The sequence below is a fragment of the Ahaetulla prasina genome, chromosome 4 (genome assembly GCF_028640845.1).
Source record: "Ahaetulla prasina isolate Xishuangbanna chromosome 4, ASM2864084v1, whole genome shotgun sequence".
NCBI classification, from domain to species: Eukaryota; Metazoa; Chordata; class Lepidosauria; order Squamata; family Colubridae; genus Ahaetulla; species Ahaetulla prasina.
The window spans coordinates 60,313,705-60,331,938 of record NC_080542.1 but is presented as its reverse complement, the minus strand read 5'-3'; the positions used below and the strand labels follow the sequence as shown (position 1 = coordinate 60,331,938).

General features: G+C 38.6%; 1 protein-coding gene across 7 annotated transcripts in view; it reads right to left on the bottom strand.

The window, feature by feature from the left end:
- The window catches only part of GRB10 (growth factor receptor bound protein 10), a 127,395-nt gene that overhangs the window by 75,242 nt on the left and 33,919 nt on the right, over nt 1-18,234 (bottom strand). For 4 of the 7 annotated variants that reach the window (XM_058180072.1, XM_058180074.1, XM_058180073.1 and 1 more), the window contains one exon: nt 11,362-11,459. The exons of the other annotated variants lie outside the window; for them this stretch is intronic. In XM_058180072.1, the coding sequence (XP_058036055.1) occupies nt 11,362-11,412 (51 nt within the window). In that variant the 5' untranslated portion in view covers nt 11,413-11,459. The remainder of the gene's footprint in view (nt 1-11,361; nt 11,460-18,234) is intronic. 7 annotated transcript variants of the gene reach the window in all.

The window sequence follows — 18,234 nt, the reverse complement described above, 5'->3', positions numbered from 1 at the left end:
TGCAGAGGAGGGAGCATCCCCCGGCCCCAGCCCTGGCTCCATGCCCAGGCAAACGGAGCAGCTAGACCCCTCCCCCTCCTCCACAGCATGTGAGCCTGAGGAAAGTTTACTTCCAACAGCTGATTGGAGTGACCCTCGCATCAGAAGATTGGATAGGCGGAGGCAACAGAAGGAAGGGAGGGGCAGGCCTTAATGAGTGCTGAGTCATGGAGCCACACCCCGTGGCCTATATAAAGGGTCTGCTTTCTGGCAGTCTCTGAGTCAGGCAAAGTCGAACTTATCTTGCTGAAGTAACTTACTGGTCTCCTGCCTGCTCTGAGGACTTTGCTAGGACTTTGGGCAGAGCTGCAGAGGCAAGCCTGATTCGGATTTCCCTGACCCGGCCGTCAGCGGAGGAGTGGGACACGACAAAGTGATTTTTTTCCTTATATACCATGTTTCCCCGAAAATAAGACCCTGTCTTATTTTTGAACCCCAAAATAACAGCTTGGCCTTATTTTTGGGGAGGTCTTATTATTTTGGGACACATGGAGCAAGACTGGATTCCTCTTGCCATCTTACCTGATTTCCAGCTCTGTCTCCCTAACCCTAACCAGAGGAAATGGTGGGGACCTGCTTCACATGCATTTAAATATTTTCGGGGGGGGTGGTGCTTATTTTACCGCATGCACTCAAAAGCCCGATTGGGCTCATTATCAGTGGATGTCTTATTTTCGGGGAAACAGGGTAAGATTTCTTTATTTTGAGGAGGGGGACATTTAATTTGACACAAGATCACAAATTTAATCCTTGATAAGGTAACTACAATTAAATTTCCTATTATTCATTTTCAGTAAAGCAAAGCTATCTTCTGAGACCTGGCAACTAAATTCCAGCCAAGCAAAGCCAATATGCAATAGGCTTTACTTTCCTTCAACCTAATTAATTGTGCAAGTATTATATTTGACTTCACATGTAAAACCTATAACTACTACATAACTACTACATATTCATAACTACTACATATAATTTAATATAATATATATATACATATATTATATATATATTATATACATATATTATATAATATATAATATATGTATATATTTATAAATATAATTATAATTATAAATATAATTATACATATATTATATAATATAATAATATAATACATATATATATACATATAATTTGTATTGAAGAAATTATAAAAGAATAAAAACAATAAACATTTTGAAAGAGAAAAGTAAGATAAATATTTTATCTTAATACGCTCTCAAAATAACTCATAATCTAGTTGTTAAAAAGTATAACAAATATAAGTTTTCCCTCTATAATATAAGTTTTCAAGATGCTTACATTTTCTAAAACATTTTCTATTGACCTAAATTACTAGATAATTGTGTTATCTGATGCATTTAATCTGCTCTGTCAGAAATATACATGGCATATATAAATATTTGAATTTATCTTCTCCCACAGTTCAAAGAAACTTAATATAAACAATTCCAGAAAATGTTGAATGAAAATGACTCAGAATAAATCCTATTCAAAACCGACCTGGCTGATGGAAATACACTTGTACTCTATTGTATTATTTATTACCATTAATAGTACAGCACAAATAGTACAGTATCTAAAATTATAGCAACATTCATTCTAATATGAAGGATTTTTACATGAAGAATACCAACTATCCCTAAAAAACTTGCAGCAGCTTGAATTAAATGTTGAAGCAGACAAGAGTTTTATTCTATACCCAGAATCAAAACAGAAATAAACACACTATTATCCATTCTGGAGAAAGTATAGTACAATGTGAGAAAATGTGAAAGGTGTTGCCTCAGAGATCCATAAATGTATAGGCTCTTCAGGAACTAGGAATTTACTGAGTTTAAAGAATGTTTGGGAGCTTGTTATTGGCAGATCTGTTGACAACAATGTATACAATAAAATATGGACTATGCAATTTATCTCTGACCGAATAAGAGAAGTTAACTTTAAAGCATTTCTCAAAGAGAATGTGCTTCCCATAAAAGTACAGTAAATCTATAAAAATGGCAATTTAAAAACTTTGGATAGGTTAGACATACTATTACGCATACATATGGTCAAAAACACTTCTTTTAATAGCAAAGTTGAGATTTTTTTTCTTTTTTGACCTTTAATCTCTTTATTCAGGGTAGAGTCTGGGTGACTGAATGGAGTTGAGTGTTTACTTCCTGATGCTATCTGGAAACTACAGCAGATATTTTTTCTTTGCACTGTTATAGAGAAACACCTTCTGCTGTCTAGGATTGAATTCTCAACCTTCCGAGTGGGAGGCACCATGCCATATCCAATTCATTTTTAATCAAAGCTGAGTATAAATTACAAAGATAATTTATGGAATAGTCTGGTGGATATTCATGTAGAAACAGTATGATAATAATAGATAGATAGATAGATAGATAGATAGATAGATAGATAGATAGATAGATAGATAGATAGATAGATAGACAGACAGACAGACAGACAGACAGACAGACAGACAGACAGACATAAAATATTATCATACTATTTATACATGAATACCCATCAGACTATTCCATAAATTATCTTTGTAGTTTATACTAAGCAAATTAGTTCAAAAGATATATATCAAAATTGGAAGTAAGTTCATCAGTTAATGCTGTGTTCTCTGAACAAAATAAAGTAGTGATACAAATTAAAATTTCAAGATATAAATATATAAAATTATAATTCAGATCTAATGCTATCAAACTAATTTATCACAATTTAAGGAGTAAGTAGACAACATCTTATATGCTTTTCGACTGTGTCATGTGGCCCAGCAACAGTCAGTGTGGCCCTCCTATCCCAACTTCCTGAGCTCTGGATATCTTTGAAGGGTAAGTGAGCACATGGTGACTGGGTGTGGGGAGGAGTGTGTAGAACCTGACAGGATGGCAATTTAAGGAGTAAGTAGACAACATCTTATATGCTTTTCGACTGTGCCATGTGGCCCAGCAACAGTCAGTGGGGCCCTCCTATCCCAACTTCCTGAGCTCTAGATATCTTTGAAGGGTAAGTGAGCACATGGTGACTGGGTTTGGGGAGGAGTGTGTAGAACCTGACAGGATGGCAAAGCAAGCCCAGTGCCTGTGCCAGAGCAAGAAGGGAAGGAAATAGGTGGGTGCATGTGTGCACCGCAGAGTCTCCGTGGTTGATTATCAGGGCAAATTATTTATTTATTTATTTATTTATTTATTTATTTATTTATTTATTTATTTATTTATTTATTTATTTATTTAAATTTTTATACCGCCCTTCTCCTGAAGGACTCAGGGTTGTGCACAGCCAAAGTCATAAAAAACAGCACATTATACAATTAAAACAAGAACTTAAAACAAGCATAATTCATAAATGGCCGGAATTAAAACAATCAAATTTAAAACCCTTAAAATTTATAAATAATAACCCCGATTAAAATTGTTTAGAATTAAAAATTTAAGCCAGTCCCGCTTGAATAAACAAATACATTTTCAGCTCACGGCGAAAGATCCGAAGGTCGGGTAATTGGCGCAAACCAGGGGGAAGTTCGTTCCAAAGAGTAGGAGCTCCTACAGAGAAGGTCCTTTCCCTGGGGGCCGCCAGCCGGCATTGCTTGGCGGACGGCACCCTGAGAAGACCCTCTCTGTGTGAGCGTACAGGTCGGTGGGAAGCATAAGGTAACAGGCGGTCCCGTAAGTACCCGGGCCCTAAGCCATGGAGCACTTTAAAGGTGGTAACCAAAACCTTAAAGCGCACCCGAAAGACCACAGGAAGCCAGTGCAGATTGCGCAGGAGCGGTGTTACGTGGGAGCAACGTGAGGCTCCCTCAATCACCCGTGCAGCTGCGTTCTGAACTAACTGAAGCCTCCAGGTGCACTTCAGGGGAAGCCCCATGTAGAGAGCATTACAATAATCCAAACGAGAAGTGACAAGAGCGTGAGTAACCGTGCATAAGGCATCCCGGTCAAGGAAGGGGCACAACTGGCGGACCAGGCGGACCTGGTAAAAAGCTCTCCTGGAGACGGCCGCCAGATGGTCTTCAAACGACAGCCGTCCATCCAGGAGAACACCCAAGTTGCGCACCCTTTCCATTGGGGCCAATGACTCGCCTCCAACAGTCAGCTGCAATTGCAGCTGACTGTATCGGGGTGCCGGCATCCACAGCCACTCTGTCTTGGAGGGATTGAGCTTGAGCCTGTTTCTCCCCATCCAGACCCATATGGCTTCCAGGCACCGGGACAGCACTTCAACAGCTTCGTTGGGGTGGCCCGGGGTGGAAAAGTACAGCTGCGTATCATCAGCGTACAGATGATAACTCACCCTGAAGCCACTGATGACCTCACCCAGCGGCTTCACATAGATGTTGAACAGGAGAGGTGAGAGAATCGACCCCTGAGGCACCCCACAAGTAAGGCGTCTTGCGGTCGATCTCTGCCCCCCTGTCAACACCGTCTGCATCCGTCTGCATCCGGTCAGAGAGATAGGAGGAGAACCACCGATAAACGGTGCCTCCCACTCCCAAGCTCTCCAACCGGTGCAGCAAGATACCATGGTCGATGATATCGAAAGCTGCCGAGAGATCTAACAGGACCAGGGCAGAGGAACAACCCCTATCCCTGGCCCTCCAGAGGTCATCCACCAACGCGACCAAAGCTGTCTCCATGCTATGTCCGGATCGGAAGCCGGACTGGAACGGGTCTAGATAGACAGCTTCATCCAGGTACCGGGGGAGCTGCCATGCCACCACACTCTCTACAACCTTCGCCACAAAGCGAAGGTTGGAGACTGGACGATAGTTTCCTAAAATAGCCGGGTCCAGGGAAGGCTTCTTGAGGAGGGGTCTCACCACCGCCTCTTTCAAGAGGCGGTGGTGAGACCCCTATTTGAACTTTCAAATAGTTCACGCCTTGAACTATTTAGAGAAAGAATAAAGGTGGATTAAAATCTGAGTCATAAAATACAAATATATATAAATAAGTCAATCGCCAGGCCGAATGTATTTGGGAAATGACTACATTTCGCCAACGGAATCTCCTTTTAGGTTAATTTCCCCAGGTCAGTTTCTAGCTTTGGGGTCTCAAGGCCTCTCCAACTGGGACATCCCGAAGCCAATTTTTCCCTAGTTCATATCGCTGCCCGCCAGCCCCCCGCCCCCCCCCAGCCCCTTTCCTGAGACAGGAATGACCATGGGGCCACTGTAGCATCGTATGTAGCTTTAAGGAGTGGGGGGATATAACTTTGAACAGTCATTAAGAGGCCTATCATACCTCAAGGACTATTGATAGTGTTGCTGCAGAGTGATACAATGTAGGTAGTGGGTTCTCCTGACAAATATTAAAGCTTGCCAAATGGTCATTATAGTGTATATACACAAAGCGTACAATATCTGCAGCGTATGTTATAGAATGGGGATGTAAACCTTTGTAGAGTTTGTCTTTTTGTCTTAAAAGCAGTAACTTTTTAATTATCACATGTTTAGTTTTTAAATAAGCATTTCCAATCTATACAAGAAATTTTAATTATTCACAGGTACATGTACTGGTATTCTTTCTAACATTAAGAAAAGAGAGAATCCAGTGCATTTACTTTGTTATTTATATAATTAGAATGACAGAAGAAAGTCAATTTTGATCAATTGATCAATTCAAGTGGATTATTTCCACTAGAGAATAAAGTGTTTAAGTGACTGTGCTTGATTACTGCTGTGACTCCTGATTGCGTAAGAATAGAAGTGCACGCAGTTAGTCATCGTATTTTTCTGAGAAATTTTGGAACTACAATCTGAACTTCCAGGAACATAAGGTAAACACTGCCAATTCTTACTGTTGTATTTTTTAAAAAACCAGAGAAACACAGAAGTTTAGAATAGTTTCCTGGAAACATCTGTAGTATGAGGCACTTTTAGCACTACAAGATTAGGGATAGTTTCCAAGGGATGCATTTGAATGTTAAAGACATTAAAATATTATTATTTCTTTCAGCATCAACATTTAAAATTCTTTGCTCCAACTAAGTTAAATGTTATCTAACATGAAATGTAAAACAGAATGACAAAGAAATTAAAGCTTTCTGGGGAAAGATACAATTCTTCAATATGAAAAAATAAAAATTTCATACAGTTGGGAAAAGGGATAGGCCTTAAATTTAGGCAGTGAAACAAAAGAATTAAGCAGAAATTGGACCAACCTTTTGACATCTACATTATATGCTGAGATTAAAAACAGAATTTAACTGCAGAAAGGTATGCACAGATCAGAACTAATGAAAGAAGCCTTTGATTACCAAAGTAATAGAAATGGGATAATTAGGTCAAATACCGGAAATTGCAACTTTGCTAGCTTCCAAAATATAAAATACCAGTGAGGACTAGGATAGTGTAATGATTGTGGTATAATATCATACAAGTTATAAAGAGGTCTGCTTTGAAGAAGCAGTTCAAAGAGGCACGTTCACAGGGCCATTCTCTGTCTCAGAATAATATATCCCATAAATTTATTACAAGAGTATTACAATGAAATTACACATACCAAGGTGAGAACTATGGGATTGTGAGTTATCTCTGAAGAACAAATGAGTATAAATACAATCCTAAATGACCTGTCTCCAAATCATTTCAAAGTTTGTCACTTGTACTTTATCCTTTCCTATAGAAATGCAAAGAACCAACACATGAAAGGTACTGAGAAGCACTAGGCAATAATTTAAGAGTTAGAATCCAACCAGCAGGTATCAAATTAGATAGGCTGACTTAGGCCCTGTCCAACAAGATGGAATTGAAAAGTGAGAAAAGTAAGGCCTGCACTTAGATAGGAAAAACCAAACACACAGGTAAAGGACAGGTAGTATCTGGCTCAACAGCATTACCTGTGAGAGGAATCTGGGGGTTCTGGTGGACCACTGCTTAAGCATGAACCAACTGTTTGCTGCAACTGCCCCCACCCACCCACACAAAAAAAGCCAGTACAGTCTAGAGGGATAGCATCAAGAACACAAAAAGTGAAAGTACAGTATTTTCACAGTATTCCGAGTGTGGCCCCACTGGTGAGGCTACACTTGGAATACTGCATCCAGTTCTAGTCCTCACAATACAAAGAGGACTGAAGCCCTAGAAAGAATTCTAGGACTGAAGCCCTAGAAAGAATGCAGAGAAGAGCATGAGCACTGGAGGTAAATCATACAATGCATGGCTAAGGAAACTAGATATGTTTAGCCTAACAAAGAGAAGGTTTAGAGGTGACATGAAAGCTTTCTTCCAATATTTGAAGAACTATCATAGGACAGAGAGGCTGATTTATTCTCTAAAGCACCTGAGGACAAGAAGCAATGGGCAGGAGCTAGTCAGACAGAGATCCAATTACTATCACTAACTGATAGCAAGAACAATTAACCAATGGAACAGCTTCTCCCAGCGTTGTGGATGCTTCATTGCTGGTGTTTTTCAAGAAAAGATTGGATTTGTCTGGGATGGAATAAGGAGTCCTGCCTTGGAGACTGGACTAGAAGACCCCAAGATCCCTTCATGCCGCACGATTATGTGTTTCTAGGTATAGACATTGCTGATTTGCTCAAGGACAAAGGAGACAATGCATTCCTTCCCCTGGAGGAAAGAATACGGCATACACAATATAAACATTTAATTAATTTAAGAGCTATTGTGTTGTACTCAATTGATACCACAGTTACAGAATGTGGAATGAGCAATGGATATAGATAAGAATACAATGACAGAAATATAGAAACATTTTACAAGCAAATATTTAGCAAATCTTCTCGTTTTCTTGTTCGAGATAAAGCACAAAATGAAATTTAGCATCACGAAATGTAAAACAATTTGACCAGATCATTGTCCAAAGTAGGGACCGGCACAGTGGCAATTGCTGGCTTCAAAAAAAAGTGGACAACTAAAACCTTTTTAAATGTGCATTGCACAAACATCGAGTCTAATTGCACAATCGTGCCAATAGTGACTGCTACTGCAGATATCCAGAGGATCCTAGAAGACCAAAATGAATAATGTTGCTTTGTCCTAATCACCTCCACAAATCAATTCAAGAATAAATAAAAAAACTTGGTTTTTAAACCATGTGTTTTACTACATGTCTATGTTATCAAGCTTAAAATAAATGCTACCCATTTAAAAGATTTTAAATTATTTCTAGGATGAATGATTTCTCTTAGGAAATCTGAAAATGCATAAGGAAGCAAATACAAAATATTAGTTTTTCTACTAAAGAATGGATGGGGATGGGAGTTCAGCCACAGCATAAGTGCCATCTAAATCCAATTCCATCTTCTTTACAGGTGCCACATACATGAATTTTGTTAAAATGTGTTTTAGCCTGATGGAGAGAAAGAACTAACATTCAGACCTAGCATTAGCATACTGCACTTCTATATGTGTTCTAATATGTAAATTAATACTTCCTGTATTAATCCAATACATAGATTAATATTTCCCTATGATGCTTTAGAATCAACATTAAAACTTTGCTTCATCCAAACAATTATTCCACAGCAATTAATATATATATAGTAATATATCAGATTTGGACACATTCAAAGAATATATATGTGTATGTATATATGGTGTCCATTCTATGACTGCCTTGGTCCACCTGTCATCAGCTCTTCTTCCTATGTGACCAGCCCATTTCCATTACAATTCTTTTACTCCCTTGATGATATTGAATATTTTCGTTCATTCTCTAATCCATGTGTGGGTTTTTCTATTTTTTCTTGTAATTCCGAGCATGTATCTTTCCATGGCCCTTTGCACCACTCGTAGCTTTTGTATCAATTGGGAGGTTAATGTCCATGTTTTACTGGCATATGTTAGAGCAAGTAGCACACACTGACTGAAAACTTTAGACATAGGAGGAGGTTGTTTTTGAAAATTATGCTTAGCTTGCTGAATGCCTGCCAGCCACATTTAACATGCAGTTCAATTTCCTTTATTGTATCACCGATTAAGATCCATTGGCCAAGGTATATGTTGTGGTCTACTATGTCTAGCTCTTCTCCAAATATACTCTTTTTTCTTTCTTTGGTGAATTTATTAAACGTAACCCGTCTCTTTTTTAGGTTAATTTTAAACCAAATGATTCCCCTGCTTTTGCAGCTCTTTAAGATCATTAAGGCAAATTGTCGCCATTGTTTTTCATATATTGATTGTAGTAAGTGTACGTAAGCCTTGGTTGAACAATGCATTAATTATTGCTTGCTGGAAGAGTGAGTCACAATTCCTTTTCGCTGACAACGAAAACCATGCGCAGAGGTATGATGCACTCATTGTGCCTTTCAATGATTTGCAGAACAACTTTGATGTGATCCATTGTGCTGTAGCCACTTCTGAACCCTGCCTGCTCCTTTGACTGTGCATCATTTAATGTTCTCAATATTCTTCTTGCTATTATCTAGGTGAAAACTCTGTAGACCTTGGCAACTTTAAGACTTGTGGATTTCAACTTGTGGATTTTGATTGTATCAAGTGTTTTTCTGGTGGTGCTATACATCAAGGATGTTTTTGACTATTTGTTCATTTTGGTCCGTAATGTTCTCTTCCAAATTTTGCAGTAGAGCAAAGCAATTTGATAGATTAATCTCAAAATCACTGTTCTCCTCTAACAGTTTATCATTTTTTTTTGTTTTTTTGTGACGTCTTTATCATTTTCACTGAAAAATAACCTCAGAAGGAAAAGAATAAAGCAAGACAGAATAAAAATATAAGGGAAAGGAGGAAAGGAAGAAACAAGAAAAAATAAAAACAACAAAAAATATTTAAAGAGTTACTTCAAAACTTCATTACAATTAATAAGTGGAACAACTTGCCTGCAGAAGTTGTGAATGCTCCAACACTGGAGATTTTTAAGAAAATTTTGGATAACCATTTGTCTGAAATGGTGTAGGGTCTCCTGCCTGGGCAGGGGGTTGGACTAGAAGGCCTCCAAGGTCCCTTCCAACTCTTTTATTATTACTAGTAGTAGTACAAACCTAGGACTGTGTTTCTAATGCTTCACTATGCATGGGAGTTGGAAGTGTGAGAGTAGACACTAGAATATGGCAGGCTATGTTACAGTACTGATTAAAGCTGATACTTCCCTATATGTTTAGCTCATTGATATTAGAATATAGATTTCAAAGTGGATATAAACAAGCAAACAAGCTTGCACTTTACGACAAGCTCTCTCACTAGGATTTCCACCCACTGATTATTTTTGGATTATGAGCAAAAAGAATCACATTTATGCAATATCTATGACACTCAAATGCTAGTGATACAATTCAGGTTTCTACGGCAGATAGCAGAAGGTACATCAGCTGTGTATCTTACACAGCTTAACATATCTCTGGCACCAGCTATGTAGCTTACACAATTTAACTTCCCAAATCAGAGGGTGACTTAGCCCAATATAATGCTCTCCCTTTAGCACATCTGGCTGGAAGATACAAAAAGACACTATACTCACTATGAGCATGTCCTTACAACTCAGGACAGGTAGAAAATATCAAACATATTCTTCAATATTACCACTTTATACAGAAAATGAAAAGTTCTATTTAACTCACACTGCATTAAGAAACAGGACACAATAAACAATGATATATGCAATTTCTACTTTGTGATATCAACCCTGACATAACATACAAGGTTATCAGGTTTGGTATAATGGTATACATCAGGCAAAGACTCAGAGTAATTGAATCTGCCTTAGTATGGATAGCCATCTATAGCTAATCCTCCCCTGATGTACAACTATTTGTTAGCGACCATTCAATTACAACCGCACTGAAAAAAGTGACATGAGCATTTTTCACATTTACAATTGTTACAACATCCCCATGATCACATGATCAAAATTTGGTTGCTTGGCAGCTGTCATGTGTTTGGCACACTGCCATGTGTCCTAGGGTCATGTGATCAGGTTTTGTGACCTTCTGACAAAGTCAATGGGGAAGCCAGGTTCACTAAACGACCTGTTACTAATTTAAAATAACTGCAATGATTCACTTAAAACTGTGATAAGAAAAGTCGTAAAACGGGACTAAATTTATTTAATAAAATGTCTTGCTTTATAAGGTTAAATTGTGGTTTTAAATCAAGGACTACCTTTGTGTGTGTGTCTGCATACGCACATGTGTATGTATCTTTATGAGTACAATATTTTATACTGCAATTTTAAAGTTTATATTATCCAGATTGCTAATGTTAATTTCTTTTTGTATATTCTGGGAGTTGAAGCTGAAATAACTTAAACTAGCCCATACTGAGAAACACTGCCATTAAACAAAGCAGCCTGCTGAGAGAACATAAAACTGAAGTATACAGAATTCAATTAAGCTATAACTTACTATCCGATAAGGATGATGCAAAAAGGAATCTGGGCAGCCAGCTAAAGCCATTTTACCGACAGTGCTTCTTCAAAATTACATCTACTGTTTCTCAGTACCTGCAATACAAAAACAAGACTATGAGAAAATCATCCTAGAGGAATTTGTTACCTATTTATTTGTAGAGCTGGTAATTCAGAATTTTGTGTTAATCCAGAGAATTGGGGTAATTTAATAAAAATATGTAAGGTATTCACGTCATCGCAACTTCTGCATACAAAATATCTTAATTTACAAGAATAAAATTTAAAAGCTAAACTTAGTATGGCAACTACAGGTAATACCTGCATTACAAGTGTTCCCTTAGTGAACGTTTGAAGTTATGCGATAAGCACCATCTAGCGTTTGTGAAGAAGTCCTGAAACTACGAATCTAGCAGCACCATGACAGTTGTTTTGCCCTTACAAACAACCGCAGAGGCTCTGCAACATTCGTCCTAAATGTTGCTGTCCAAAATGGAGCTTCCAGGAGTGGATCCGCCCCTCCAACGCTCATTCCTCCATCTTTTGTTCATGAAACTTGCTCAATGATAGATACATGTTAGATTTTCAGATGCTTGTTAATTATCTCTTCCCTCAGCTGTTTGTTTTTTAAGCATGACCAGATTTTAATTCAATTCTTTATAAAGCTTTTCTTACTTTCTGATCTATATTTGAACAACTGCTTGAAGGCTGAGGTATCCTATAATCCTTTGCTGGATTTTTATGACTTATAACCGTTTTTCACACTTATAAAAGTTTATAAATCTTGGGCCTGATTCAGAAGGGGAGGAAGTTATCATTGTAATATATTTATTAGTGTTCAACTGGGTGGGACAATATATGCATGTATTTTTGTTCTTTGCCTTTTTAATCCACATTTTTAACAATGTTTTTATCTAGTTTTGTTATGTTTTTATAAAATTTATTTTCCTATTTTGGAGTTTATATTTAAACTTTTTGGATAAAAACAAATTTATAAGAAAAAATGAACTTATTAATTTTTTATTTATGAAACTTGCTCAATGATAGATGATAGATATACCGTATGTTAAATTTCCAGATGCTTATTATTTAAATTTATAGACGTTGAAATTGCATCCCAAAGGAATCTTCAAATTGAGGTTAATGCAGCAGTGAAATCCACTTATCTTCTCTACAGTTTGGGAATGGGAGTGTGCGGGAGTCCACAAGTGCTATGCGCGCGCCCAGGGGTAAAATCTAATTTTTTTTGCCGCAGGTTCTGTGCACGTGGCTTGGTGGACGTGGCTTGGTGGCCATGTGACTGGGTGGGCGGGGCCAATATGATGTCACTCACATCACTCTTTCTTCTCTCTCTCTCTCCCTTCTTTTCTATTTCTTCCTTCTCCCTCTCTCTCCCTTTTTTCCTTCCTTTATTTTTTCTCTCTCTCTTTTCAGCTGTCATTTTGGTGGGGACGGCAGCTGACGGAGCCAACTGCCCCACATTCCAGCCACCTGGGAAGCCTCACTCTGCCTCCACTTGCTACCCTTGCATCCTGTCACTCGCTGGTTGCTTCTCTGCCCACTCTTAACGCCGCCAATGCCACTGCTGCTGGGAGACCAGCTGAATGCAGCCGAATGAAGCTTGCTGTCCTGCCACAAGTAATAGAAAGTGCCTAGGATCCAGGCTATGGTCAGATGAGAAAAGAGAGCGAGAGAGCAAGAGAGTGATGGGGAAAAGGCGACAACTAATTTTCAGGCAAGCATGGCAGGGCTTTGGGGAAGGGATTAAGCTGCTAGCTCCTTACCCCGCAGCCCTTGATATTTCAGTCTTTCTTGGTCTCTCTCACTCTCTTTTTGCTCTGCAGGACTAAGCTGGGATACAAGAGCATCAACAAACAGCTGTGACTGCTTGAGCCAGCCGAAGAAGAGAGGAAGGGAGAGAGAATCAGGTGTCACCATTTCCCCATCACTCTCTCACTTTCTCACTCTCTTTTCTATTCTCCCCAAGAACTGAAGCTTTTTTCAGCTGACTCGGAGCTCCCAGGCAGCCTGGAGGTCCTGCAATGAGGCAGATCCAGGCTAATGCCATTGTGATCCTGACCGTAGCCTGGATCCTAGGCACTTTCTATTAATTGTGGCAGGAATGAGCAATCCTCATTCAGCTGCATCCAGCTGGTCTCCCAGCAGTAGCAGCAGCAGCAGCATCATAGGTGGTGTTAAGAGTGGGCAGAGAAGCTCTGGCAAAGTCAAGCCCCATAAAGAAGAGGGGACCACACCCCTTCTCATAAGTGCAGCTTCCTCTCCCCCCCCCCCGTGCCTGCCGATGGGTTGGCGATTCCCGCGGCTGCCTTACTGCAGAACCAGATGCCGATTGGACATGGGGGGGTCGCGTGGGGGAAAGGAAAGGAAGTGCTGAGAGGTGTGTAAGTGTCAGCCAAGTTTTTGGGGAGATTGGCTGGCGTAGAGGAAGAGATGGAGTGGCAAAGCGGTGGGGGTGGGCAGGTATTTGATGTATTTATTCCAGCATTTTTCTCCCCGAAGCCCTGCCTTCCACATGGCTTCCACTTGCCTGCCTTCGCAAGCTGGCCACCGGGATGCTGGGGAGGCAGCGTGGAAGGCAGGCAAGCATGGCAGGACTGCGGACCATGGATAGGTTTGGGGGCATGGTCAGCCAGCCATTATTCTCGGTTCAGCGAACCAGCCCCAGTCTTCGCTACCTACTCGCCCGATCCGGTCCAATCCAGTAGCATTTCACCCATGCGTGCGCCTCTTCTGCTCATGCACAGAACCTTCTGCGCATGCGCAGATGGTAAAAAATGGGACGTAATGATGTCCTGGCAGGTGGGCAACCTCCTGCCGGCTGCACTACCAGTTCAGCGAGCCAAATAGAACCAGGGGGATTTCACCTCTGGGTTAATGGCTTATTATTACTGCAATAGGTTATTTAGTTGTGATGGTACACAAATTAAGCAATTTCCTCTAAACAATCTAACTAATGATTTTCCTTTATTTGCAATGTGGAATTCAATAAAAAAAATTAAGACTGTTTATTTCTTTAGCATCAACCACAAAGAAAACCATATTAAAACAAATTAACATATTGATGAATGAATTGAAACAAATAGAATTAAGACGAAGCAGAATCTATATTTCCACAACCAGATATATTTTCTCAAAATACTATAAAACTTTCATTGTGTAGTTATTGCTCTATTAATATATTTATATAATCTGAATGAACTATGTCTGCATATGCAACTATATTTTTCTAATTATAATGATCTCCAACATGGAAAGCATTTGTGGAAAAGTAGAGATGAAATTGTTTGGTTTATTATTCCCTTACATTTTGATAACATAAATATCTATGAAATCCATTGGATAAGCTTGCTCTTTACAGTACTGCCAATTACTCAGCCATATCCACGATAAGCAAATTGCTTTGTGATGCAATGTAAATTTGGGAAGAGCAACAGAGGTGTTCTTTTGTATTCTGTAAATTTTCTAATTTAACTCTGGGTCTTTTCCCATACTGATTCTATAAATATACAATTACAGACAGTTTCTTTTCATTTCTGTAAAGTACTCTCTAAAATTCTGATTGGCACATAGGGAATAGTTTGGATAACACATTCATCCGATAACTGAATTGGTTCTAGATTCCTTCCCTTTCAAGTACCCTTTTGAGCTCTTACAATAAGTTAATGAACAGTTATTTCTTGACTGTTGCCTGTCGGGATGAAAATCAAAGTAGTTCAGAGAGTGAGTTATCTGAACTCCAAATTCCTCCTCCCAATGATTGATTTCTCCCAAAAATTGATTCTCCTACTGTTAAATATATTGTCTTTATTTTTGTTTTTTCAAGATTGATTTTATATCAAGAGGATTCTCCAAAATGATTAACTATTTTCATCTACTCTTTTATTGCCTTTTCTGGTTCTGTAGTGATTTGTACTAGATAACTTGCATAACATTTCAGCTTATATTTCTCTCCATTAATTTTGAGACTTGCTATTTTTTTATTACTTGATATTTGCCTCAAACTTTTGTTGCCAGTAGTTTTCACATAATGATAAAATGAGAGTAGACACCCTGCATTGTACTTTTTGAACATCTGCAGAAAGCATTATATTGGCTATAATCTTTGCTTTTTGCTGTTGCTCTATACTTTTAACCCATGTTTGAAAATCTTTTCTCAAATTTATTGTATTCAATACAGCCAGAAAACAGCCACTTATCATATAGCCAATTATCAAAGGTTTTTTTCTGAGTCTAGAAAAATTATTGCAATTTTCTCCCTTTTTACTACAAATAATCCTGGGGGAAGGAAGGGGGAATAATCATCACAATTTAATTAGATCTATCCTCACAGAGAGAATACATTTTATCCATCCAATGCTAGAAGCAAGATACAATGCTGGCAATATTTGATTGCTAACTTAAGTTGCCAATGCCAAAATTAACAGTATAGATTCACAATAGGAATTAGGTTAAGTATAATGATATCATGGTTCTCATATGTACAATGGCTCATGGCAAAGAAAAACATTTAGGGTCTAGCTTCAAAGGAGGTCCAAATGTTTATAAAAATTGAATATTAGCAAAAGGAGAAAAAGAGAGCTTATAAGCTGAATATTTTTCTTCTTCCTTAACCCTTTTCTTCCCCCCGCCCCCAATATTTTAATCATTGTCAAATTTGCTTTATTTTTTTTAACATGGACAAACATTCAATGATAATGCAGCAGAAACCTTCGTCAGGTTAAACCTATAATCAACTTAAGATCAAAATCTTTATTGTTCAAAAATATGTGTTGTATTGTATTTATTGTATTGTTCAATATTTATTGTACAACAAGAAACACTTTGATGCAATCTGCAGCAATTTTCTAATATTATGTTCAGCAACATTCAATTTTAGATAAAAAAGTTTACTTGCAGGGGTAACTAATCTCTAAAATCATGTTGAGGAGTGCAATAATGGTTGCATAATTCGTAATTCTGAACTTAACCTACTATACCTACTAATATTATACCTACTAAAGTTTGTTTAAATGTTTCTTTTAGATTCATTTATATTATTAAAATCTCCTTCAAGAAAGTTCCCAACTTCAGGCCTAATTTCAATCATGTATATATTTTTCTTGCATTAGTTATTGATAGTTAACTTGAAGATAAGAAATGCAAGATGCACATATATGAACAGATCTTCATTAGAAAATAGGTAAAAACTAATCATAAAAAATAAGCAGAAGACACAATCTGCTCCAGAAGACACACTTTCAACTAGCATCAGAGTTATATGAAGACATGCTGCTCATAACCCTTATTTCTGAATGAAGTTTCTTATCTGGCTTGAGGTAGGGTTTCTCTCAATCCAACCCTTCGTTAAATTGATGGGGAGTTATTAAGCAAATCAGAATGTTGAGCTTGTGGATAAAAGGTAAAATGCACATCTCATAAATAAATTAACGGGCACATCAAAAGATGTATAGTGCAATTTGTTATATCAATATTACACCAGCACTTAGTTTACATCGCAAACTGTCAACTCAGAACAAATGTTACTTTTTAACTGAACTATTTATCTACACTTTATACTCATATCAGCTTTGATTATATCCATAAATTTAATCCAAACATTGCCTTGATTGTCTTCATTCAGCCTCAAATATAAAAATCAACACAGCTACGGCTACTTCCAGGTAGCTTTCTTACACAAACAACAACAAACAGTAATAAAGAGGAGTTTTATTGCATTCTGAAAAGTTTATTTTTAAAAATATATAAATATTTGCTCTTTTGTTTTACTGGAACATCTGAAGTCTATACTCAGACTTCTCCATAGCCTCTTACTTATCCCTACCTCTTTTACAAGTATTATCACTTTCTTCATTCCGCCAAACCACTGCCTGTTGCAGGCATCTTACATGCCAATATAAAATAATGTCAAAAATACAAATATATGCAACTTGTTAAATTTGACTCTGCAATGATTTGCCTTAAAAGAATGGTATTTGCAATTAGATCAGTCATTATTATTCAAACCACGGAAAGTTCTAAGCCAGTTATGGCTAACCTTTTTGCCATCGCATGCCAAAATTGGGGGGAGCGGGTGTGTGTGTGTGTTGCGTGCGCATGCGTGCCCACACCCATCATTCTATGCGTCCTGCACCCTCCCCCCCGCACTCCCCTTGCTTTGGCATGTGATGGCAAGGTGGGCCTGGTAGGCCCGTTTTTCGCCCTCCCCAGGCTCCAGAGCCTTTCAAGGAGTCTGATGAGGGCGAAAACGGCCTGTTTGCTCTCCCCAGCCTCCAGAGCCTTTCTAGGAGTTGGGGAGGGTGAAAACGGCCTCCCTCCTCCCGGAGGCCCTCCAGAGGCAGGAGACAGTCTGTTTCCCTACTTCCGGTGGGCCCAAAAGACCCAAAAATCAGCTGGCCAGTATGCGCATATGTGCCGGAGCTGAGCTCCCATGCCCACTGATATGGCTCCGTGTGCCACCTGTGGCATGTGTGCCATAGGTTCACCATCATGGCTCTAAGCACTGCTCTGCTCATGTAAAGCTCTCTATCAAACCTTTGAAGGGATATTGGAGGTCTTCTAGTCCAACTCAAACATGAGACTCTATACTATTTCAGAAAATGCTTGTCCAATCTCTCCTTAAAAACCTCTGGTGATGGAGCACTCATAAATTCTGAAAGCAAGCCCTTCCACTGATTAATTGTTCTGTCAGGAAATTTTTCTCTACTTCTAGTTTAGTTTTCTCCTTGATTAGTTTTCATCCACTGCTTCCTGTCTTGCCTTTAGGAACTTTGGAGAATATGCTACCCCCCTCATCTTTGCGGCTGCCTCTCAAATATTGGAAGACTGCTTTCATATCACCCCTAATCCTTCC